General features: G+C 36.9%; 1 protein-coding gene across 1 annotated transcript in view; it reads right to left on the bottom strand.

The window, feature by feature from the left end:
* The window catches only part of LOC117986978 (sorbin and SH3 domain-containing protein 1-like), a 170,944-nt gene that overhangs the window by 66,567 nt on the left and 76,573 nt on the right, over nt 1-27,804 (bottom strand). Inside the window, 1 exon segment of the mRNA XM_034973939.2 lies at nt 183-230. Within this exon segment, the coding sequence (XP_034829830.2) occupies nt 183-230 (48 nt within the window).

Raw genomic sequence — 27,804 nt, 5'->3', positions numbered from 1 at the left:
ACACGTCTTTAAGAGAAAAGTAATGTATATTTTAAAAGAAGTGTAGGTATAAACAATGTTTTTTTTTTAAAGTAAGGGCATATAAACATAGTTAAAGCACATGAATGTTCACGAATGTGTCTACGGGGGTCACAGGGAGGAAAACAGTAAACACAATGTGTGACACACTGACACGCCTGTACCTGGTGAGGACGAGCGCGCCTTGAACGTCGGTGCGATCATCACGGTCTCTGGAAACCACAACAGCTATGAAATTATCCGCTATAAATCTAGCATTATATCTACATAGTATAAAACAGTCGCTTCCCACCGTCTGTACGCTTAGATCTTTTAAACTACCCAACGGTTTTTAATGCGGTTGGAGCCGGGAAGTGGTCATAGGAACTTCTCAAGTACACATCATCTCTATCGTGCTTGGACTCCTACATGGAGTCTATGCTACACGGATACCGGTAGTAGTGATGGGTCGGTCTAAACCGTCACCAATCTGTACAGTGCCAACAACTTTTAGAGCATCAATAGCTCCACGGTTAAATAAGCAATCTGAAATCTGAAATGTCGGCGGTTCAAACCCCACCCGTTGCACTATTAGTAGCACAAGCTTAGTTAAAGGGGAAAATTAGTCATCATGATAAAATTGGCTAATGTCCTTTATTAAAAAAAAACTTATCTATTCAGGCACGCAAAGTTGGAACTACTTAGATCCGCTCTTCGCTATATTGAAAAAAAATTAATGCCGTTTTCTTGGTGAATTACAAATTCTCTACTATAATAGCGCCTAAACTAGTGTCAAAACAAATAAGTCGGTATCACTGTAATGCTGATAGGTACCAAGACTGATACAAAAAGTGTCATGTATGGGTATTATCCAATAAATGCAAGTCTACATTTTCCAATGAAGCTTCAAATCTTCGAAACTCCGGAGTTGGAACGCTGATCATCGCCAGTTCCTGAATTGAAAAATAGTCTGAATTTCTAGCCCTGGCTGTTCGCACTGCGCGAGCGTAGAACTTAACAAAAAATAACAGGCGTGCTAATGATAACGAAACACTGTTCTGTGAAGGTGAAGGATGTAGGTCGCTAGCCCCGTACGTCACTCCGAAGTCGGTGAACAAATATTGAATTAACACACACGCGGAATAATTGTGGAGAAAGCCGGAACACGGTCAGAATAATCAAACAGCTTTGTGATAATAGCCTTACACCTTTATAATGTTCTTTACTAAGTGCCAATGTTGTGGTACAAAAAACAAGCGTTTTTCTTAACATTCACATGCCGACAAGGCAGTTATATTTTGCGATACTTTAGACTAATAAGATCAAAGTAAAACAAAATTTGTTCTATTTTATTAAAAACTGTCAATAATAAAAAAATATAGTCCGTAAAATGGGTCAACTGTCATGTCAAAAATACCGTTCACCTTTAAAGTAAGGGCTAAATTGTACTTAAGACATGAAAGACACATAAAGTTATAATGATGCGTGAGGAGTCATTTTTTACGCATTATACCAACTGAAACTTTGTATGCATTTTGGCCTAAAAAATTATGGTGCTTTCTGGTGCTTTTATTACAACTAAGTGTTTATTTTTCATTACTGTAAAAGGAGGAGAAATTAACAAACATACCTTACCACATATTAATTATTTCATAATATTATTATAGTAAGGATATTGTATTTATAATGATAGTTCATGTTTTACTGGGGGATTGACATAAATAAATAATTTATACCTACCTACCTAATTACCGTGATCGCTAATAACGTGGTATAAGCGTTTATTCTATGAATAATTCAAATAAATTCCATAGATCGGATAATCAAGGCAATCTGTAATAATTGAGGGTTTACTTTATTTACGTAATGTAAGGTACCTATGAGAGGCTATGACGTCCTAGATATCTAAGGCTGAGATCTATAGAGCGCACTTTGACTTTGCTCAGGCTTAAGATTGAATTAAAACGAGACAGATTTATGTGAGAGATATACATCTGTCTCGTTTTAACTCCGTCTTAAGTCTAAGCAAAGTCAGAGTGCACTCTATAGATTTCACCCTAAGTACAGCGGACTCTCCGTCACCCGCTCCATACAAGCGTAGATTCATAATATTAAGTAAAAAATTCAGTTAAATGCAGACGTTTTAAAAACTAATACTGTGTTTGTGCTTGGCCAGATTTCCTTAAGAATGTCTACTTTTAAAGTTACAAGGCCAAGTTACTTAAGCCCATGTAACGTTAAAAAAAATTAATGGAAATCTAAATATCCACAGACACAGATTTAGTTCCTAGAACGACATTGATATTGATTGCTTAGTATTCATTTGAGAGCCAAACTACGTTTCTTTGTAGCTCACTACTAATAAACTCATCTTATGTAGGTTAGTAAGTTTTTCGACAATTATAATATTATACAGCATAAAAGGTCTACTTAGAATTTAATACTGCACTCAGTTTGATCCAAATCAGGTATTCTTAACGATAAAAATAACAATGTAAACATAATCATATTTTTAATATGTATAGGTACCTTACCTACTTATCTCTAAGATTTTAAGGTTAAACGTGTAAGGTCATTCATAAAAACTTTATCAGAGAAAGATAATAATAATACCTATCTACTTAGAAGAGCATCTTCTAAATACTCGTATGTAAAAGGAAAAGGTGACTGACTGACTGACTGATCTATCAACGCATAGATCAAACTACTGGACGGATCGGGCTGAAATTTGGCATGCAGATAGATAGCTATTATAACGTAGGTATCCGCTAAGAACCTGATGACGTATGGAGCGGAAACGTGGACACTGACAGTTGGTCTCGTCCACAAACTAAAAGTCGCTCAGCGTGCTATGGAGCGAGCTATGTTGGGTATCACTCTCAGGGATAAAATCCGGAACGAGGAAATTCGCAGAAGAACAAAAGCGACCGACATAGCTCAAAGGATTAGCGCGCTGAAGTGGCAATGGGCAGGCCATGTCTGTCGCAGAACCGATGGCCGATGGGGCAGACGTGTTCTGGAGTGGAGACCGCGTACCGGTAAGCGCAGTGTAGGACGACCCCCCGCCCGCTGGACCGATGACCTGAAGAAGGTGGTGGGGAGCGGTTGGATGAGGAAGGCGGAGGACCGTGTTTGGTGGCGCGCTCTTGGAAAGGCCTATGTCCAGCAGTGGACGCAAACAGGCTGATGGATTGGATTGGATTCGATCCGCTAAGAAAGGATTTTTGAAAATTCAACCTCTAAGGGGGTGAAATACAGGTTTGAAATTTGTGTTTGGAAGTAATAATAATAATAGTAGGTATATCGGTCACACGACCATGAAGTTTTTAACCATCTCAAAACCACCCAACGTGCTTTATTAAGTTTTACTTTAACCAGTAACAACATGACTCATGGGGGTCCCAATTTTTCAACATTTCTTTCGAACAGCCTAATTTTAAAAGAAGACGGAATTGGATGAACCATGTAGCAGAACTTGCCAATTGGCTCAGCCTCCGTCTAGTCTTGTATCCGAATTAGCCGAATGTCAGACGAAAATAATTAGGTGCTGTAGGTATAATGGGAGCAAAACTGAAAGCTGTAAATAATTTAAATTACATCCATTAGGGCCAGTAAACAAGTTTAAGGTTAAAACAAACTGAACGCGCGAGTGCAGCGTTTTTATCGCAGTTCTATTACCTATCGTTCAGTCATTTGGTACTAAAAATGTTTCCTGAAAAATTATCCGGGAGTTTTGAAAATTGATGATTTTATATATTTCGACATGCTCTTTTCGAAAATTTGAACTTTGCCACCTCGTAATCTTTGCCGCTCGCGCCGCCTTGGAAAAAAAGTGGTAAAACAGTTTTTTGACAATAGGTATCTCCTTAGTCCTTAAGGCAGTTACGACGTTTTATTGTTGAAAATAGTTATGTAGTAAATTAAATAGAAGAAAATTTCCTATACTAATTTACGTAGCGAGTACGTTTTTTGTAAAATGAATAGTTTCAGCGTACGATCGCCGCAAAGCCTCAATAAAATATATTGTGACTATAAAAAGCTTCAGGAAGAAATCTTATGATTTAAATAAGAAGGTCAGAGGACCACCAATTCAATAAATGAAAGAAACTCTTACAAGTAACATAAATGATACAAAATGATTCATAGTACTACACAACCTATAGATATCCATCCGCCATCTCTATTATACAGATGTTAATCCCTATAGATCTAATCAACATATCAAAACATCGATAGGTATAGATAGAGAATATTTGTAGGGCGTCGCCATCGTCACGCATAAGTGCGCAGGCGCAGTAAATCGAGCCCAGATCCTGTGTGTACTGTGCTTTATGTGAACCGACCCCACCCATGTTACATATCATCGAATTTTATTTGTTCCTTCCATAGTAAGTTTGCGAGTGTTTTTATTCTACGAAAATTGACTATCATGTATGATGTAATATAGCCGAAATCTGAATTCTGACAGGTTTAAATTAGATAAATTACTAACTTAATGAGTAATGACCTAAGAACCAGCGCGTGCCAGACCTTCCTTATTTTATAAACGCTGAAAGTTTCTCTGCGTATTGTCCCCAATACTGGGAGGAACACTGCATGAATATTGTCCTGACTTATGACCCTTATATAGCCTTAAATAGCTACTTACATTTTTGTAAAGATGCCACTTTACCAAATTGAACAATTCTACAAAAGAGGAAAATTAAAGCAAAAGTCAGGTATTCGGAGAAATGTGCCTTTAAATTAATAGTAAAAAAACCTGGTTTATTATCATCTTTGATTTATAAATGTTCAATCTAATCTATACCAGAGTGAAATTCAGTAATCCCTAAAAAGCAATTCGACGTAATCCACAGTCGACAAGTCAAGCGGCCTCTAAATCTAGTGAAATATATCGCCCCTTTGCGGTAGATACCTACTTAAATGAATGAAACATTAAAAAGAAAAAGTACTGACGCAATTATCTACCTATTAAGCTTTTTTGTAACCTTTTCCAAATTTAAATGACTACAGAGGAAGAAGCTGGAAGGTTATCTTAATTATAACACTTGTAACACCTATAATAACTTTACGTAAGACATAATTATTAAATGGCATTTACAATTAAAATAAGTGGAATGCACGCCTTTTCTTCATTTATGTGGGCAGTTATTGGTTCATGGTGGGTTCACGTTTTAATTATATGAGTATTTAAAAGTGAACCCATGAACCACGAACGTGTATCATCTAAATTCCAATCTAACCTTTAAGAACCAAACTTAATTTATTATTTTAGTAGGTATATCTTTTTATAAAAGTAGGTGTAAACTGAATATTAATATTATAATTCCCTGGAGATGCACAACTAAAAGCAGTAAAACCTTAAATAAAAAATTGTACTGACGTGAAAAACCTATGAAAAATATACAATAGGTACTACTTTAGTTGCGTAATGTCTAATCACCGATCTGAAATCTAATGAATGATTCATACTAATTATGGAATGACTGACTGACTCTTCGAATACGGCGATGGTAGTTTCCATTTTAAATTTTACTGTTCGCTGAATATGAGCCATAATTGAAGATTTCCTTAACGAACCACCCGTTCCTAGTCTCATTTTGATAGGTTTTAGAACTGCTCAGCCTAGCTTACTTTAAGGTGAGCGTCACTCAGAAAAATGAGAAAGATTTACTATGCTGCCTATGCTGGCTAAGTGCGGATTGGCAGACTTCACACACTTTTTAAAACAAATGACATCTAATTGTTAACACAGCTAAACTTATCTATTTCAATTCAATTAAAAAAAACCACATCAATAAAGTAACTACAGGTAAGTAGATATCATTATGTCATTCGATCTACTTCCTACAATGCAACAACACTATTCAAGGTTGTTATTAGATTTATCATTGTTAACTAGTTGACAGTAGGTACTTAGCTCAGAGGACCGTTATACATACAGTTTTGGTTATACATCAGAGTCCCAAGGTGAATGGCGATGTCGCACCGGAAAGCGCAGTGCTCGCAGACCCCCGTCTAGGTGGGATTTTTGAAACTTTGTGACTCTCCCATTTCCTTATGTCACGCTCAAATTGTCAAATCAATGAAACGCACAATTTTCTGCATCTAATTAACTTACATTGTCTTAATCTGACGCGCTCGAGTAAATCCCAAAATCCCCTCTTGGGCTCCCCTACCATAGTACCTACTACTTGCAGTCTAATCACTCCGCTCTACTATCGGCATAGTCTAATAAATATACAGAGGTCATGGAATTTATCTACTTCATGCTTATACACAAGAAAATGTCTCGTAGTAAGAATATTGAGGGAGTCGTGTAACAAATTGTAGGGAAGGCTCTATTCACCTTTGACATCGAGAGCTCACATTTCTTAATCATGACTCAGAAAGGAGAGACGAAGATTGGAAAATCGTGGAGTTTCATGCGACAGCAAAGGAGCGCAATGTGAGATGTTAAGATCAAAAACTTAACGAACAAAAACCTGTAACATATACCTACCCTACGTTCTACGATTTCATAGTTCGCATCTACAAAAGAATAGCATCGTAGATGAAAGTCTTGTTAGTATTGAATTCTCGCTATATATGTAATGCTGTTATCAGAAATGCTCTCGCAAGGTATAAAGTTCCATATTGGAAAATTTCTCATAACTATAGGTAACTGTAAAAGATATCACTACCCCTATTATAAATACGAAAGAGTGTTTGTTTGTTGGTTTTGTTGGTTTGTCCTTCAATCACGTCGCAACGGAGCAATGGTTCGACGTGATTTTTCATGGGTATAGTTAAAGACCTGGAGAGTGACATATGCTACTTTTATCCCGAAAAATCACAGCCTCCCACAGGGATTTTTAAAAACTTAAATCCACGCGGACGAAGTCGCGGTCATCAGCTAGTACTTAATATGTAAGTATAGAGCAAGTATTTAAATTTATAACTAGCTCAAGCTTTACGCTTTGGAGGGAAAGACGAGTAATGTTGAATATGAATTTTTTAAAGGAAAATCCATACTAATAAATGCAAAAGTCTGTCTGCAAGCTTTTCACAGTCCATCTGTTTAACCGATTGTGACGAAATTTGGTAGGTACAGAAATAACTTGCATCTCGGGGACGGACATAGCCTATTTTATATCCGGGAAAATCAATGAGTTCCCACGTGATTTTAAAAATGTGAAGGCGTGGACAACATCTAGTAGTAATAATATATAAGTCCTAATACGAAAAGAGTTATGGGAGTTACTGTAACTATGGTATGACAATGACGTAATTTTATTGCTAACATTCTCCTATTAAGTTTAATAAAGTCATTAAATTACGTTCCATAAAGGATGCTAGCCATGGATAAAAACTAAGTACTGCATAAAAATGCAAGTTTAAATAACTGTTTGAAAAAAAAATACGCCCGCTGGCTGTCTTTTTATCTCAAATTGGCATTCCTTGTCGATATTTCTTTAAATGGCGAAGGCAATCGACTTAATGTATCGAATGCTAATTATGCGATTGCTCGATGCGTTTATCGCTCATTAGATATTAAGGTGCCTTTCCGATACTCATTACAATGGCTACGACATACAGCATAACAGACATAATACAGGGTGAATACTGGAAACTATAATTGTATACAGACGATATTTTTCTCAATATGAGAGATATTTTGAACTCTGAAACTGGTATTGATACTAGGTCGCCTGGTGTACTTATATAAATAATATACCTACATAAAAAGTTCAAATAAAATTAATATATAGGTATTTATTTTCTTTGCAGTATATATTATTCTGTTTTAATACATTTTACGTATATGTTTTACGGGGATCTTGATCAAATAGATAGATAATAATATTATTATATTGAACTGTATCACAACGCTCCCATTCGTGTTTGTTACTGAGCCACCACATAAGTACAATGTGTCAGTATTGACAGTTTTAGTAATGCGTCCTAGGTTTATAAACGAATGATTTACAATCGAGCGAGTGGGCAAATATGTTTGGCTCTTGCTAATAAAATTCACACACTTAACAAATGCTTGTAGAATAATTTTTTTTCTTATAAGAACTTGGCTTTTGACACGCTGTTGAAGTGTGTATGGGAAGTTTACCTTAATAAGAGGATTACGAGGCGCCGCGCCACATTATCGCTAGCTAGGCGTGTTCTAAGACCATGACCTACATGTACTCCCCACGCCTTTGACCATGGTGTGGGTGAAGTAAATTGTTTTTTAGCCATTATGAAATATTTACTACTCGATGATATCAACGATTTCACCCGTGTGGATTTAGGTTTTTAAAAATCCCGTGAGAACTCTTGAATTTTTGGAATAAATGTAGCCTGTGATAGTCCCCGGGATGCAAGCGATTTATGAACCTTTGGTCAAAATCGGTTAAACGGATGAGCCGTGAAAAACTAGCAGACAGACATACACACTTTCGCATAAGTATGGATTTCAAAAGAAAATTTTTGATTTCAATATGGTACATACCTACTTACTTGTTGAGCAATTAAGGCTATTTTGCTTAGCCAGTACCAGTAACGTATATTTTTAAATTAAAATATACAGTACTGATTATTGGTTATTAGTGCAATAGTGCATATTGCACTAATAAATATTACTGATCGTCTTTTAAAAGTATTAAGCTTAAACAGTTAGCTCTACATAGAGGAATTTTTTATTTATTTAGCGGTGACTTTGTTTTTTTTGGGGTGAAGCATTCTCTTAGGTAAAAACGTAATATGCCGGTGCTCGGTTAGCATAAAAAAATTGGGATATTTTCTACTAAAAAAGTTATGCACCGATCAACATTTCTAATATCTGCATTTTGTCTAGTGGACTCTTATAGTCAGACGAGTAAAGTAAGTAAGTACCTATTTTAATTAAAATTGTGCTCCATATTCTTTTATGTAGATGCTGATGGTAAAGGATATCTTTTTTACCGCAAATAGCAAGCAAATAAGCAAAACATCAGTACGATCAGAGGAACTGCCAATAAATTTGCTAGCTTTTATTGAATTCGTCTGTTGATTCCTGGTTTCACAATTTGCATGTGCGATAAAAAATAACCTGGAATAACGGGAAAATTCAGAACAACAACTATGTCTTTAAATGTAAATACATAATAGATTTCTCTTTAAGTATTGTTAAATTTATGTATGTATAGGTACGTAATAAATATACTTGCTCTGTCTTAATACTATATCTGAAACATTATACTGCTCTATGGGTCCAGCCAATTACTGATTCGTAGAAGGACAAAGACACTAAGTCTTTTGTTTCATTAGAGGTAATTGTGTGGTCCGGCGATTAGACTCAACTCCTACCCTTTATAGCAGTCTCCAGTGCAATTTACTGGACGCTAGGATTCATGTGTACCTACTTATCTACAAGATTTACTTCACTGACCAGTGCCCACAATATGTTTATAGCATTGCAACCTTCAAAAACCGGCCAAGTGCGAGTCAGGCTCGCGCACCGAGAGTTCCGTACTACAGTCGAATTTTTTCGACATTTTGCACGATAATTCAAAAACTATGATTCATAAAAATAAATAAAAATCTGTTTCAGAATCTGCAGGTGAAGCCCTTTCATATTATACCCCACGTGATATAGTTATCTTACCTTGATAATTACAAATACTAATTATTAGTTCATGACCATAATTTTTTTTGTGTGATGTAACCACAAATTCACGTTTTTCAGATTTTTCCCCGAACGTCTGCTACAAGACCTACCTACCTGCCAAATTTCATGATTCTAAGTCAACGGGAAGTACCCTGTAGGTTTCTGGACAGACAGACAGACAGACAACAAAGTGATCCTATAAGGGCTCCGTTTTTCCTCTTGAGGCACGGAATCCTAAAAAGAAAACATCTTTCTAGTTTAATAGCTTTGTGATTTGTTAAGTAAACATTAGTTAATATCAAGTAAATATTAGTAACATTAGTTAATAATATTATTTATCAGCTTTAATTAAAATCGAATTTAATAAATTAATTTAAACTCTAATAGTTAGGAACCTACCACACAGCTGATACCTGCTGATACAACTGATTTCTAACTCAAAAAGGAGTCACTAAAATATTGTTTAGGTTTAATTGTTAGGATATCTATCTGGTAAGAATCATGACCTTGTAAAATAATTTGTGTTAAAATTACCTATTAAGTAGCTGTGATGAAGACCACGATTTAGCAACTTGATGTATGCTGCACAACTATATAGATGCAGGCAGGATATAGATGTACCTAGCAATATTAGGTAGACGTAGCGGGATATAACAATGTGTCATCTCAACCCATTGCCGGCCCTACCGAGCACGGGCCTCCTCTCAGAATGAGAGTGGTTCAGGATATAATTTTTATTACAGTCTTCCACGCCAGCTGAGTGCAGATTGGCAGTAACACTTTTGAGAACATTATAGAAAACTTGCAGGTTTTCTCACGGTGTTTTCCCTCACCGGTAAAGCAATTGGATATTTAATTGCTTATAATATAACGTACATCCGAAAAGTTAGAGAGGCGTATCAATGTATAATAAACATTTTATTAATTTGAAGAATTTAATAAGAGTTTGTCGGTATTTAGAATCTTATGTCGATCAACAGGGTTACCTATCTAATTTCGTTTTCGACGTTATCAGGCTTGGTTCTTTGCCTGAGCGACTATAACCGATGCTGTAGCAGCCCTAGTGTCTAGACAAGAAGCCAAACCTTCTCAATATTACACATGAAAAGCAAAAATTCTTTCGTTCAAATGCTCATCTCTAAAGATCGCAATGGAAGCCTAAAGTTGTTAAAAATCGGAGACTTGGCGTCGGAAAAGAATCACTCAGGCGATAATAATACGTACAAGAATAGAAATATTTTTTATTGAAGTAAACTTTTATAAATCTTTTTGAGTCGTCAAATACATCTTCCTACCACTGGTTTGGAATACCTTTCCTACCAAGAAGAACCAGCAAGAAACTCGGCCAAAGGACGTCCAGCCCCAAGGAAGTTCCTGCAAGTTTGCGACCATGACGGAAACAGCCCAAGACTGCAACAGACTGCTTTACTACATACTTGGAAGCAATTGGCCTGCGCTTAAAAGCTTATGCAGTTTTAAAACGGATGTGATACCTATTACAGTATATGCACAATTAAATTCTAGCTAAGTAATGTGACCCCATGTAGTTATTTTGCTACGCGACTCCGCTCAAACTGGACTCATTTCATGCACTAATTTACGTACATTAATTTGTAAATGAAAACCGTCATTCAATAAAGTGCCCAATTTATATTTTAGCGATGTTGTACCTATCAAATAAACATAATAATTATATTGATAGGGTTAATACAGATTTCGCAATAAAATTCGCTCGTATGCTCGGTCGTCTTTCCAACCGTCAAATTAAAAATCGTTCTTGTCGAAAGATGTACCTAGTTTTCTATCCCATGCCCACGGCTGCTGCTCCCTGAGTGTCAAATTCTATGTATCTCACATACTATTTAGGTACAACTCTATTATCCGTGGGAAAATTGATAGAGCATGTGGATTGTGGGCATTGTCGCTAGCTCTCTGAACTCTGAACTGACCACTTGGTGCAAACCCATAAATTAAAGAGAAAATTTATAGGGGACTCTGAACTTGTAAATTATATTTGAAGTAAAAACTTCTTTAGGAGCGTTGGGAAATTTTGAGATGGATAGGTATAAACTTTAAGGTCGCGTCACCGACATGCTAATGTTATTGATCCGATGACTGCCCGGAAAGTCGATAGATATACAAACTAAACTGATGTTAATGGTTTTAATTGTAATTTTTGGTACTAATTACAATTTATTTCAAAATTAAAAAGAAACAGTTACCTACTGGGTACATAGTTTTAAGTTTTCTCTTCTGTCGGCAGTCCTCCGCTATTTTTTTTTCAAAAATCTTGAAACGGAATAAAGTGGGTGTACGTAAAAGAAATCTCAGTAGGTACTTATATGATATATCGTCAACTGTCCTAAGAAAACAATATCAATCTTCGTGATGTGTGGTCGGACAACAATTTTCATTGAGGTGTATTATGAAATAGGAATGTCAAACCTTCCGTTTCGTCTCAAGTTGTTTTGTTATTGTTACTTGTTTCATGATACACAATAACATGGCTTGTTGTTATTGTAACCTTCTGCATTATTCCAAGGATCAGCTTATTATAATACATATTACAAAGGCATAATGTTTGCGAATGAAAATGTTTCTAACTCACCCATTTCGGCCCCGGGCTAGCCCTAGATATTCTATATTCTATAGAATAAAAATATGTAAACGTGTTAACATATTCGTATATACATTATGTATATGCCTTCATCCTGAAAAATTCCTAAATTACAGTGAAAACAAAACCGCGTCGAATTCCACTAGCTATGAAGTTTGGAAGTTAACTAAATTTAAATTTTATGAATACTGGTTTTATTTTCAAGTTTATTTTTAGCAATAGCTCTGAGCGGTTCAGCTGTGAAAGTTCAAATTGTTATAACTTTAAATATAATTATAGTTTGATTTTAATTTAGAGTGTAACGATGGGCTGGCGCCTGGTATATTGCACATAGGTCACCTACATCCATACTAATATTATAAATGCGAAAGTGTGTCTGTCTGTCTGTCTGTCTCCTAGCTTTTCACGGCTCAACCGTTCAACCGATTTTGACGAAATTTGGTACAGAGATAGCCCGGGGAAGGACATAGGCTACTTTTTATCCCGGAAAATTGAAAAGTTCCCACAGGATTTTACCTATAAAAACCTAAATAAACGCGGACGAAGTCGCGGGCATCATCTAGTATAAAATGAAGTTGAAAGTAAGAATATACAGAATAACGCGGAATACGATTTTGTACTACAGTTACTAAGTAGGTATTTAAGGACTTTATATTTAATCAAAATAAGAGGAGACTTGCATGTCCCCGCGACTTCGTCCGCGTGGACAACAACATTTCATACCCCTATTTTACCCCTTTAGGGGTTGAATTTTCAAAAATCCTTTCTTAGCGGATGTCTACGTTATAACATCTATCTGCATGCCAAAATTCAGCCGGATCCGTCCAGTAGTTTGAGCTGTGCGTTGATAGATTAGTCAGTCAGTCAGCTTTTCGTTTTTCGAAATATGAGTGGATTACAGAAATGTGTATAAGCCAATTCAAAGTACCTACTTTGTATGTAAATAGTAAATACTAAGGCCACTATGAAATAACCTTAACCCTTACGTTTAGTAGGTAATGTTTCGCTTCCACGCGAGATAAAATATTGGGCTCAACGTCGCTAAATTCCAGATTTTGACATGCTGTCATTACATAACAACATTAATCTTCGTAATGTGCACTCAGACAACATTTCTTTGAGACGAAGTGGAAAATTGGATAAAAACCATCTGTTCCGATGTTATTAATTTTTATTACCTAAGTATTTGATGTTCTCCATGGCTATAATAATTTGAATCATCATAATCATCATCATTATCAACCCATCACTGACTCACTACTGAGCACGGGTCTCCTCTCAGAATGTGAAGGATATAGTCATAATGCACTACGTTGGTCAAGTGCGGGTTGGCAGACTTCACACACCTTTGAGAACTTTATGAAGAACTCTCAGGAATCTTTTCCGACACCGTTAATAAATCAAAGTATTAGTATTTAAATTCTTTAAAACGCACATAGGTCTAAAAAAGAGTTGCGTGCACGGGCTTGAACCCCCGACCCCCCGAACGCTTAACCGCTATCATGACCGACAACGTCTTAACTGCTATCATCGCTTCCTTAATAAGGACGTTGATAATAAGGAGGACGTTGCTTATTTGAAAGATGTAGGTTTTTAAATAGATTTTGAAACTCGAAAAGATTTACTGTCGTTTTTTTTAAATTCAGATACAAGTTAGCCCTTGACTGCAATCTCACCTGGTGGTAAGTGATGATGCAGTCTAAGATGATAGCGGGCTAACCTGGAAGGGGATGGCAGTTTTTATTAAACCCATACCCCTTTGGTTTCTACACGGCATCGATCGTACCGGAACGCTAAATCGCTTGGCGGCACGGCTTTGCCGGTAGGGTGGTAACTAGCCACGGCCGAAGCCTCCCACCAGACCAGACCAGAAATTTAGAAATTATAAAATTCCAAACCCCTGCCAGGAATCGAACCCGGGACCTCCCACCATTAAGACCACAGCGCTCACCACTGCGCCAGGGAGGTCGTTACGATAATATGGTATTATCTAATCACAACCTAAAAGAAAATGCTGTGATTCCATTCATAATATTATGCAGTACATACACTTAATTAATGTTATACTTAACAATATTTATGTATCACAAGATTGATGCACTTCATTGATGCACTTAACTATGAGACAAAACAGCGCAACCGGTTAAAAACGATAATTTAAAATCAAAATACAACGATAAAAGATAAACGGTAATCGACCTTCAACAATACTTCAAATTCTCGAGATTGTCGCCACTCTACAAGTTCATTAATAAATCCAATGAAAAATATGTCCATAATAATTATATTCCGACCAATATATCCATTAGATAATATTACATAAGTCGTTTTTCACAATCGACAGAGATGCTGTTGATGTCGGAAAAACGACATATTACTTTTCAAGTTCTTAACACCCAAAAGAATTTACAATTTTTATGTTACACCTTGGCATGAGCCAGTTATAAATCTGCTATTGCAAATTATGTTGTAAGCGAATAGATCTCAAAGTATAAATTGGTACATTTCTACTTACATTTATACAAATAACAACAGAAGAATTACACCCCTTTCCGCAATCCTGTCACGTGCGCACACACGGGGTTGAGTTTGCATCCATTAACTTATCATTAGCCCAATTATGTTCACCTTTACGTACGATAATCCGACTATTTATTAGCATACAACGAGGATAAAGCTTTAATGCCACTGTGACATTATACACGGTGGGAAAACTCGCGGAAAAACGACGTAGGAGCGTACGTGCGTTACATTTGACGATCGCCAGCGTACTGATGAGTCTGCCACTGATAACGCCGCATGACGTGATACGGTTCCCCTGTGGAAAATGGAAAACAATGGAAACGCTGTGGCCGCGGTGAAAAATACCTTTTGAATTACTGAAAGGTTTTTGATGAGTATTTCTATTTGGATGGTCTTTTTATCATTATTTCATAACAGAAGTGGAGAAGGTTGGTTGATTAATTTGGAATGAAATAATTGTGACACCATGGAACTTGCACACAAATAAAGAATTAGGTCAGTCAGTTCAGTCGACTCTAATACAATACTTCTTTTTATAAGTCGATTAAATGACTGCTATTGTGTATAAAAATTATCACTGAATTTATGTTTAAAATTACATCAAAATTTCCGTCAGTGCTGATTATGTTTTTGAAGTGAAAATTGCTTTAGGCGCGTTGGGCGATTTTGGGATGGGTAGAAACTTCAAGGACACATCAGCGAGTAGCGACGCGCTAATTTTAACACTAACAAAACTTTACTCTAAAACAATCGCAATAAGTAGTTACGCGGCAGAAAATATTGTACGTCGACCTTTAGAAAGAAATAGCGGTTTCGTAGAGCGTTGTCTCCGTCGTCGAGACCGACAAAACTTCACATAGGTATGAGTGACAGAGACAACGCTCTACAAAGCCGAAATCTCATTCTAAAGGTCAATGTGCAATATTTCTTGCCGGCTACTGTATATGCTAGTTTATTTCTTTTTTACTAAGTAATGCAAATTTTGTTTCTCTTTACTCTGAAAATTACGTTTTAAAAATGTAGTTTTACATTTTAGGGGTTAATTAACAACGAGAAATATCTGAAAATAAATTCCCGTGTGGATTCGGTAAATTACAGTAATATGTCAAGTAATTAATTTAAACACTGGACCCAATGGAAACTTTTTCGAGGTCCTAACTCCTACTCCTACCATCGCACTACCGAATATGTACTCGAAAAGTAAGTTAAAAAGTTCATTTCATAACTGCTTGTATAGCACTCAAACATTAATTTTAGTGGATACAATGTGATGGCAGCTATCACCTCTGATTGGCAGACACTATGTTTATATTAAGAATACCTACCATAAATTCTACCTATTGTGACTATCGCAATATGGTTATCATGACTTCCACGACAGCCCCTTTATTTCGTAGAACGACATTCTAAAAGCCAGTGATGCCGCCATCCCTACTTAAGCTTAATTCCATTCAAAGCAAAAGATATTCATGAAGTAACTTTACCTTCCTTTGATTTCATTTTTACAGAGAATGAAATTACAGAATGTTGTTAGTGAAAAAGGGAAAATATGGGCTTTTTGAATCTAAAATGTTAGACTGAAAATATGAAAAACCCACATCTACAGGTTTCTTTGACCACGAAACGGATTATGTTGGTCCAATATGGTATTGTCAAATTCAACACTTTGGTATATGTGTCAGGCGAAACTACGGTAGCCATGCCGCAGACAAAAGTTCCCAAAATAAAGGTAGAGCCATAGAAATAAGAGTAATAAAGAGTTCGTTAGGTAGAGCGGAGCGAGACTGACAAATCATATTTCTATTTTCGTTGAAATACATTTCTTGGTGCCCTTAAATTTGCACGTCGTCGTCTAACGAAACAGGAAGGGCCAAAATAGATTGAAACAAAATATAGGTAGGTAGGTATCTCGAAATAAACTCTAATCCGGTCCACCTAGTTGTTTCTTCGAATGCGCAGCTTTGGAATAAGAGTAAGTATTTCGAAATATTCCAGCGAAAGTTATGGTGTTGATTTACAGTGAGTTTATATTTCAAAAATTGAAAGCATGAGAAAATGCTGAATAGCTAAGAAAAAATAAAAGTTACCAAATTTTAAATTGCTTTTAGTATAAGTTTTCGCTTGGGAAAGGGAAAATATGATTTTTTTGTGATTCCTAGAATAATTATTAATAAGTACCTACTTATTATAATTTTAAAAATGTTTCCTAATGACATTATGTAGGTACATACTCCGTCGTAGATGCATCGATGTTAGATAGATGCTAACACTGGCTAAAATGATGACAGGAGTAGATAGGTATCTACAGATGTCTGTTATGATAAATTACTTACGTTGCTCAACCATTGACCCGCTAATATAATTTTCTTGGGTGTCAAGAGGACCTTTTGATCTCAATTTATACTCAACTAGCTGATGCCCGCGACTTCGTCGGCGTGGAATTAGGTTTTTAAAAATGCCTTGGAAACTCTTTGATTTTTCGGGATGTAAAGTTACTTTTAATATAATGAAGATATTTTTCTACATAAGTCTTGTGTACCTATGCAACTGAAAAAATGAACTTTTAAATTTAAAAAAAAATTGTCCTTTAGTAAGGTTCATTTAACTTTTCAATTCATATTGGAATTTTCCCGGAATATAAAAATTTTCCTTAATTTGAATTTAATTAAAGTGTTTGTACAAGATCTAGCCACAATTTTTTTTTTATTATTCTATGAAACATTAAGGAATAATTATTTAAAAACCAGGTTTTCATGAACGTGACTTAAAACCGCGTTAACTACTCTCCAACTAAATTTTTTGAGATAAAATAAATTTATTACCACAACGTTGTAACATAATTCAGCAACGTCGAAAACTTTCGTGGAAAGTATGTGAGGTGAATTTAGTATCGGCTGATTTTCTTCTGAACAAAGTCACGACTTCTCTAACGACTTTTTCGTCGAGAGACGTACCTAGGTACGTAGGTAATTATGTGCTTATATTGAGTAGTCTTTTGCGGCCAAAACTATTTGATAATGTGCATTATGATCATCATCATGATCAACCCATCGCCGGCTCACTACAGAGCACGGGTCACCTCTCAGAGCGAGAAGGGCTTTGGCAATAGTCTACCACGCTGGCCATTTGCGGATAGGCAGACTTCATACACCTTTGAGAACATTATAGAGAACTCTCAGACATGCAAGTTTCCTCACGATGTTTTTCTTACCGTTAAAGCAAGTGAAATTTAATTACTTAAAACGCTCATAGCTTCGAAAAGTTAGAGGTGCGTGCCGGGATCGAACCCCCAACCTCCGATTAGGAGGCGGACGTTCTAACCACTAGGCTATCACAGCTTTGATAACCCATGCAATGACAGCAGATATTGTGCATAATATTGTGAAAATACGATCCCAAAAGAATTCCAATTGTCAGAAACAAGAACAGACATTGTCCAGTTACAGTTTTATTATAAGTATAGAAGATAAAACAAGATTTTTATTTCAGGGATCACCCATGAAAAAAATTAAAACAAAAACATACACAAAATCCGAATCTTCTGATATCTATATATATATAAAAGGAAAAGGTGACTGACTGACTGACTGATCTATCAACGCACAGCTCAAACTACTGGACGGATCGGGCTGAAATTCGGCATGCAGATAGCTATTATGACGTAGGCATCCGCTAAGAAAGGATTTTTGAAAATTCAACTCCTAAGGGGGTGAAATAGGGGTTTGAAATTTTGTAGTCCACGCGGACGAAGTCACGAGCATAAGCTAGTTTCTATATATTTCCCCATGATCACCTATAATATCTCGCGGCTTTACCGACAAAGCGTTTTCAAGAGCGAGATATGTCGTATTGATTGTGCTCGGCTTGCATTACGGTGAGATCATATTTTAAAGTAGCAGGTACTAGATTCAGTTGGTATCTGATGTTTAAGCAGGAGTGCTAGATGACCCTATCTCATTACTTGGACGGAAGGTACAGTTACATGATAATTGCCATTCCCGTTAATACTGATGCGTTGAATGCAAAATTAATGAGGTAGTATTCTGGGAACTAGGCAATCAATAAATAATTAACTACCTATTTGGTAAGAGCTAACGCAGATGGTCGAGTTTTAATCTGATAAAACTAACTTTAAACGGTGAAGTGTTATTCTATTTTACTCCGACTCAATGCAAGTTGACGACAAAAGAGGATTAAATCGGCAATCTTACCTACTCCAATTTTTGTAGACTTTTTGTGAGACGTATGTATAAATTGAGTAAATGTTCTGTTTTTCTTTCGCAGCCTTTTTCGGTCGTTTGCGATAGGTATAAACATGACCTATGGATAGAACATGCATACCTACTAGCAAACAAAATACATATTACACTTACCTTTTTCAGAGAACTTTACGCGTAATTAATTAAATGGCCTAAATTGCAGTCGGAAACTTAGGTACTTTCAGTTTCGCCAAGATTTATGGGAATATAATACAATACATAATAAGTAAATCTTACTATATTCGTTAAAATCTTGGTATATTCGTCAAAATAAATAAATGAAATGCCTGACTTTATTGATGTAAGTTATAGACAAACAAACAATTTACTCTTATAAAATGCCGTAGGTAGGTATATTACTACCCATATTATAAATATAGCCTCAATAGCTCAACCGGTATAGGAGTGGACTGAAAACCGAAAGGTCGACGGTTCAAACCCCGCCCGTTGCACTATTGTCGTACCTACTCCTAGCACAAGCCTGACGCTTAATTGGAGAGGAAAGGGGAATATTAGTGATTTATCATGGCTAATATTCTTTAAAAAAAAAATGCGAAAGTGTGTTTGTATGTTGGTTTATTGGTTTGTTGTTCAATCACGTCGCAACGGAACAACTGATCGTAGTGATTTTTTGCATGGGTATAGTTTAAGACCTGGAAAGGGACATAGACTACTTTTTATCCCGGAAAATCAGAGAGTTCCCACGAGGTTTTCAAAAAACTAAGTTCACGCGTACGAAGTCGCGGGTATCAGCTAGTTATAAATAAATAACTAAAAGTAAATACTAGGTACATTGTGTACAATTTCAGATACATAACAACTTGTATAGTTTTCATACTTAGTACATAATCGAATAGTGTCTCATTCGAAGATAACAAGTTAGTGCCACAGCCATAAACTTAGCTTTCGTAGCAGGATTAGGTATATATCGCTATTTACTATGTTGCGTCGAGGGATTCGCTTATATAACTTACAGCATAGTTATGTGCCTATAAATGGGGCTATAATATAACTTATCCCTCACTCGGGTAACGCGATTCGATTTACTATTGTTCAGGAACTAATAAACTGACGTACAAAGAGATAGCGGATAAGGTCACTCTCAATATTATTTGATCAAAATTTTAGTATCAACATATTCATATTAATCTAATCCATAATAAAATTATAAATCTAAGAGTCTGTCTGTCTGTCTGTTACTTTTTACGGACCAACCGATTCTTCCTTATTTTATAAAATCTGAAAGTTTCTCTGCGTTTTGCCCCAACACTGGGAGGAACGTTGTTTGGATATTAATTATTTAGATTATGGTGGCTTTGGGAGATAACAGGTAATAAAGCTGTAAAAGAGGAGTAGTATTGGAAATCACGACATGCATTGCCAGACACTTAGTGTCGCGGGAACCCCCACCAGACACTTTTAAACGTAAATAATTTATTAAACTTTAAAGGTGTCTGGCAGGGGGTTGCCACCCTTGGGTAGTTATTTTATTTCTAATTAATTATTAATTTATTCGAATTCACTTTAGTAGACTCGGTAATTTCACTCTTTACATATTAATTATTTACTTAATTGAAAAACGATTTTTTTTTATAGAATCAAGAAAATTATGTAGGCAGGCATAATCGAAAGCTTCACTTTGACTTTCTGATTACTTTGTCCTATGTTCCCCGAATTTGAATTCCCGCTGTCTCTAAGCTTACAGTTTGCCCATACCCTTAAATTCCATAGCAGTGGGCACAGTGTTATTAATTCAACCGCAACTCTAATTAATCTTATCTACTGCAAATTCTCCCACGGCTACCCTCTATTCGAGTATAAATTCCGACTGACATGACTTGGCAGTATTATTATCAAATACCAAATAGCTGTTTAACCATAAAAGCTTTGATTAATTTTACTGTGATAAAATTAGGATTACTTAGAGTGGTGGTGACTGTGATAAGTGATTCGAATAGAATAGAATTGTCATTTATTTATTCAAATAAACTAGTGCATGTAGACATACGCTAAGAAAGGATTTTCGAAAATTAAATAAGTACCTAAAGGGGTAAAATAGTAGCGGACTAAGTCGCGAGCATAAGCTAGTGTTTACATAAAGCAAGAGCTCACAATTTTTTTTTTAATTTATTTATTACTAGATGATGCCCGCGACTTCGTCCGCGTGGATTTAGTTTTTTTAAAATCCTGTGAGAACTCTTCAAGTTTTTGGGATAAAAAGTAGTCCTATGTCCTTCCCCGGGATGCAAGCTATCTCTGTACCAAATTTCGTCAAAATCGGTTGAACGGTTGAGCCGTGAAAAGCTAGCAGACTAACAGACAGACAGACACACTTTCGCATTTATAATATTATTAGTATGGATAATGCATTTACACGTAAGATAAGAATTTATATCTCGCCAAACTGTACGTCGTCGATCGGTCTGTCATAATTCAGTCGATATAGTGTGCTGTATCCATAATACTGTGTGACTGTATCATGAAATGTTTTCAGTTTTTCAGACATCAGTGATCGATTCACAAATTCACAATACTTGTAATGGAGCCATCACTCACGATTCACGTCAAGACGGATAGCGTTGCGTTGGAATTGACTTTTTTACTACTGTCTGTCCGTATAGTAACCCAACAATGTTTTCTATTGTCTACCAGACAAAGGGTTTATTTTTATTCAAAGTTACTCGCTCGAAAAAATAAAACTTTTACATCGTAAGTCTGAAATGGAACATATAATATACAAGTAGGTACGCTGGAAAAGGTGTGCCATACAAAATTACAGTTTTGTGCCAATTCGAATCGAAGCGCCTCACCGAGCGTACGAATTAAAATTGACAATGTGTCAAACTATCTTCATGTTAATGCTATGTTTACAAATCTAAAATTGAAGTGTCTGTCTGTAATATCGAAATAACTACCTCATATTAGGCTCATAACTATGGTTATTTGAACTGTACCATAACTGAACCACACGTTTTTAAAATTTTTGTCTGTCGGTCTGTTTGAAGGGGCTAATCTAAAAAAAAATGGCCAAGTGCGAGTCGGACTCGCACACGGAGGGTTCCGTACCACACAAGAAATAACACTTTTAAGTTTTTAAATTTTCTTCGCGATCATTTTTAAATTTCTATTGGGTATTTTGTAGCGAAATATTATTGTAATTGTAGCATAGGCTCCTACTCTATAAGGCGCAAGTCCGCCCTCACATGGAGTACTGCTCCCACCTTTGGGCTGGAGCACCCCAGTACCAACTCCTTCCATTTGATCGGATCCAAAGGCGGGCTGTTCGACTTGTGGACGATCCCAAACTAACCGGCTCGTTGGAAAGCCTGGAGCACCGCAGAGACGTTAGCTCTCTATGCGTGTTCTATCGCCTGTATAATGGGGAGTGCTCTGAAGAGCTTTTTGACCTTATTCCACCCTCTTTTTTCTACAACCGCACCGCGCGCCACCGTAAGGAATTTCACCCTCACCATCTGGGTGTCTGGTGCACTTCGACCGTCCGCTGCGCCAGATCCTTCTTTCCACGCACGTGCAAACTGTGGAACCAACTCCCATCGGCGGTGTTCCCACTAGATTATAACATGGGGTTATTCAAGGGGCGGACCAACAAATTCCTAAAAGGCCGGCAACGCATCGGCGGCTCCTCTGGTGCTGCAAATGTTCATGGGCGGCGGTAATCACTTAACATCAGGTGACCCGCCTGCTCGCTTGCTCGCTATATCTATTAAAAAAAAATAAAAAAAAAAATCTATTATTTTGTTGTTCTATGTTATAGCGGATATATCTACACATTCTGTGAACATTTCAACAGTCTACCTATAATGCTTACGAGATACAGCCCGCTGACTGAGAGACGGTCGGGCGGACGGCTGGACGGACGGACAGCAGATATTAATAATGTCCCGATGGCACCTGAATTACGGAACCCTAAAAACGTGTTAAATGTTACAAAAACAAAATAATGTTACATCACTCGTAGGTGTAATATTACCTACACTTTTGGCAAGTTCACCCACTGAAACTAATTTCATCTATGATTACTCATAACTCAACGGATATTGTGTAATCGATTGAAAAAACTTCAGGGAAACAGATAGATAGGTATGAGTAGACATCTGGTGGCGACCTCGCGCATTTACATTCAATGCTTTATCGTTCGTTAGATAGAGGACGCTACTTTTCTCAATATTATCGAAATGTTTTTAGAGATCCGTACCCACATGGTAAAACGGAGCCCTATCAATGTCACTTTGTTGTCTGTCTGTCTGTTCGCGTGTCACAGGTCTCTAGCACATAGACGAAGTGTTACAAACCTGAAATGTTGGTATTTGGTGTAGAACGTTAACCCAAAACTGAATACTGAATTAGAAATTCAATTAAATTATTTTTAGTGGGCTCGCGCGCGTACGTGTGTTCAATTTGTACAGCAATAACAATTTGTATGAAGCAAAATATCATACTGCACTCTGCAGCGTATGTTGCTGACAGCTGCGGCGCGCGGCTCTAACAGATTTTCCTAGATATTTTACAATCAGCGTTTATCATGGTCACAGTCATTATGTGATTCAACATTTTGAAAATTGAAATTCAACATTATTAGAATTCAACGTTTTAGGAATACGACATTTTGGGCCTGTAGGCTTATTTTTCCGTCGCATAATATGTGTTTTAGGACTTTCAGGCTTAGCCTTTCGTTTTTAAACGACTTTGTAAATACTTGTGTAATTTTGCAACATAAATACTCTCTCTTACAGTATTACCAGATAAAAGTCCTAGCACTTTTATCCGTATTTACGATATTTAAAAAGCGTTCGCGCCATTAAAACAATACGAGAGGCGACTACGCTGGGCACGTGCAATTAAAAATAATTGTTAAGGTATAAGTACGAACGTTCGTGAAGCAACATCTACGCTACTATAGAGAGCTGCCATAGGTATACTAGAGGTGGTGATGTTCCGTAAAATGGCATGAAATTGACTTGTGAACAAGAAGATCTTGTATCTTTGTTATACCTATTCTACTCCCTTGACGACATCTCGCACTGCCAAGGGTCACTGGTAGAGATCTCTAAGTGCTTCCCTGTCCACTTTTACTTTCTTTTTCTCTTTAATGTTACAACTTACATGGGGCTATTCAAGGGGCGGACCAACAAATTCCTAAAAGGCCGGCAACGCATCGGCGGTTCTTCTGGTGCTGTCTTCTGGTGTTTCATGGGCGGCGGTAGGTGACCCGCCTGCTCATTAGCTCGCTATCTCTATTAAAAAAAAACTTTCTACTACTCTCCCTATCTATACTTCGCAATATTTACTGTAAGTATTTGAACATTTTGTAACAAGAGCAAAAGAGATGCTTCTCGGTAGGAATAAGGCATTCCGATTTCCGAACCAGAGTGGTAAGTGAATTGACGATTGAACAGTACCCACTTGTGAAAGTTTATTTGAATAAAATGTCTATTAAGTAAGTATATCAACAAATAAATCTATTATATTTCTATTTATATACTTATTGGTTAATATTTAACATTGATCTCTAGTTTATTTTTGTGCAAAAGCCCCATTATATCTCAGTATTATTTATTAGTAGCCCCATTTCATATTACTTAGTATTAGAGGCGAGGTAAGTGGAGGCGTTTTTCTGACGCCGCGCCGCGCCGGTGTATGAGTTCTGCATCTTTATCGTATTCAGCTCAATGACAACGCTACAATATCCTACAAACAGCACCAAAGTCAGTATTTGTGTCAGTAATGTGAAAGATTATTTCCATCAATTTTAATTTCAATATGACGTAAGCTCACAGATTATTGCAGGAGCCGCGCGCGCTGAACGCAGCGTAATTTTCCGCACTGAAAATGGAAATAGCGCCAATAGTATTGTTATTTTGCAAAGGGATATTTATAACTAGCTTATGCTCTGACTTCACCCGCGTGAAGTACACAAATTTCAAACCTCTATTTTACCCCCTTAAGGGTTGAATTTTCAAAAAAAAAATCTTAACGGATGTCTACGTCATAATAGCTATGCATAGCATGCAAAATTTCAGCCCAATCCGTCCAGAAGTTTGAGATGTGCGTTGCTACCATTCTTATTTTCGTAACACCATTTACCTATTCCTATCAATAGACATACTTAACTAGTGACATAGTTACCTATACCTAGGCATTATCCTTAACCTATAGTACGTTAATCCTTATCATATCATTATAGAGCAAATTATAGGTATATAGTAGGTAGGTAATCAAGAAACTAATCAAGACAGTCTTAACAGATCTATGAAAGTAGGCTCCGTATAGCGGCGATGAAGCATAAAGTCTCTTTTGAGATAAAATCGGAAATAATGCCTACCCAAAAATGAAGGTAAGTATACAAGTTTCTACATAAATACTCATCATAATGGGTCTCCTCTCAGAGTGAGAAAGGTTTTGGCCATAGTTTACCACGCTGGCCAAGTGCGGATTGGCAGACTTCACCTTTGAGAACATTATGGAGAACTCTCAGGCATGGAGGTTTCCCCACGATATTTTCCTTCACCGTTAAAGCATTCGCTTATTTAATTACTTAAAACGCACATATCTAACTCCGAAAAGTTAGAGGTGCGTGTACGGAACCATACCCCCGATCTCCGATTAGGAGGCGGACGTCCTAACCACTAGGCTATCAAAGTTGCACATGAAGCTGTGATAGCCTAGTGAAGCTGTGACATAAACACTTGTGGATATAAATAAAGAAGTCTAGAATCAAATATTCACGTTATAAATAGCTGCGTGATCGTCGGTGAATACAATAAAAAAAGTGTTTATATGATGACTTTTTGGCTCACGCTTGTCTTGTACCGATTTTTGCAATATTTTAAAAGTTATCGGCCAAAGTAGAAAAACCGGTTCATAAAATCGGTCATAAATCGTAAACGGTAAATTTTACAAAAAAGCTTACAGGAAACAAAAGATGCGAAATTTTACTCTCTACAATAATGGTTTACATAATTTTTGTCCTAAAGTGAATAGTTTTCGAGATATCAGCCAAAAACTTTCTTTCAAGATTGCGATCGAAGCTCAACCTGGATCTGTCAGCATTTTGTAATTTTATGGTCAGTAAGTGACCCTTAACCTAAAAAAAAAGAAATTGGATCGGAAATTTAGTGCGAGGTTAAATGCTCTATTTACTGGACTAATCCACAGCGGGTAAGCGCGGGGACTGTACGGGTGTGCAGGGCGTTCCCGCCTCGATTGCCATCTCGACCTATCACGTACTATGTAGATTTATTACCTATGATGTCACGTAATATTACTATTTTATAACATTCGTCCTCGCAGTTCAGTGTCCGCGTCCCCAGCTCGTCACTTCCGCAGTCGAATCGCTTCCGTCGCTGCGGGCTCTTTGACATTCACGCTTTTGTTGCGGACCCCGATATGTCAAATTATCCACTCAATCATATTTACGTATGATTAACCACGTGGAAACTGAATACACGTCGAAAGATAGCTTTTTGGCCGGGTACATTGGCTACTATTACTGATCACCTACCTATACTAATTTATACTTATCACCTAGCGACGTCAACCTCTTATTTGGGGAGTCCAGGCTTTGATCCCGGGCATGCTCTAACTCACGCCACTGTAAACTACAGTACGCGGCAGAAAGTAATGTACATCGACCTTTAGATAGCAGATTTGTAGAGCATTGTCTCTGTCATTGAGACCGACAAAACGTCATATTGGTATGAGTGATAGAGACAACGCTCTACAAAGGTAAAATGTCATTCTAAAGGTCGATGTACTTATTACTTTCTGCCGCGTACTGTAAGTGTAGTACGCGACAGGTTAAGATGGCAACCGGCGTATGAGGCGGGAGGACACCCTTCACACCGTACGGCACCCGCGCTCGTCCATACCGGGTTAGCGTGGGGGCTGTGCGGGGCGTTGCCTCTCCGATTGTCATCTCAACTAAGTCTCAACTTGTCGCGTACTATATGTAGATTTCATGATGACAATCATCTATTCTCATTGTTAGTTTCTAAAAAGACTGACAAAGATCTAACAAACAAATTCGAATAGGTAAGCCTAGAGCTAACATAAGGACCGGAGTAATAAACTGAGTCGTAAAAAGACACCCAGCAATTAGAATTTCCGTCAATCTCTTCTCGCATAAAACTAATACTTCATTTAAGAGAAACATAAAGCGATGAGTTATTATGGACATAAATAAGGGACTCAATCCTAAAGGTCATGGAATTCATCTTTCTTCCTTTTCATAAAATGCAACCCTAACAAAATTTTATTCTAGTTAGGTACCTAGGTACCAGTGGCGTAGCCAGGGTATGCATTTAGGTATGAACATATTTTACGGCAGGTTATATTGAAAATTAAGCATTGATTTATTATAATGAGGGTAAGCAGTGCGTTTATGCTTCTATGAGCTGCACGCCACTGCTAGGTACCTACTACCTAATATCTAAATTGATTGACTTTCAAAAGTTACCAAAATATTCAGCTAATACTTAACTAATATTTCTTATCTTTAGAAAACCTTCAGTATGTTCAACAATGTTTAATTATCCGAAAATGATGCATGTAATATACTGAGACTATACAGTACAGACTATGTAATCTGCAACTAGTGCTGGCAAAACATTTGCCAACTGCAATAAAATTTAATTTTGATTATTTACGCGATTCCACCCACATACAATTCCACGCGGACGAAGTCGCGGGTATCTACTAGTCTTATATGTTTAGATTCACCGTCTCTCTCATAAATATTACGTTCTACCTATTTATCAGTTACAACA

The sequence above is a fragment of the Maniola hyperantus genome, chromosome 12 (assembly GCF_902806685.2).
Source record: "Maniola hyperantus chromosome 12, iAphHyp1.2, whole genome shotgun sequence".
Classification (NCBI taxonomy): domain Eukaryota; kingdom Metazoa; phylum Arthropoda; class Insecta; order Lepidoptera; family Nymphalidae; genus Maniola; species Maniola hyperantus.
Note: the sequence above shows the minus strand (reverse complement) of the source record. Positions and strands in the feature narration are given on the sequence as shown.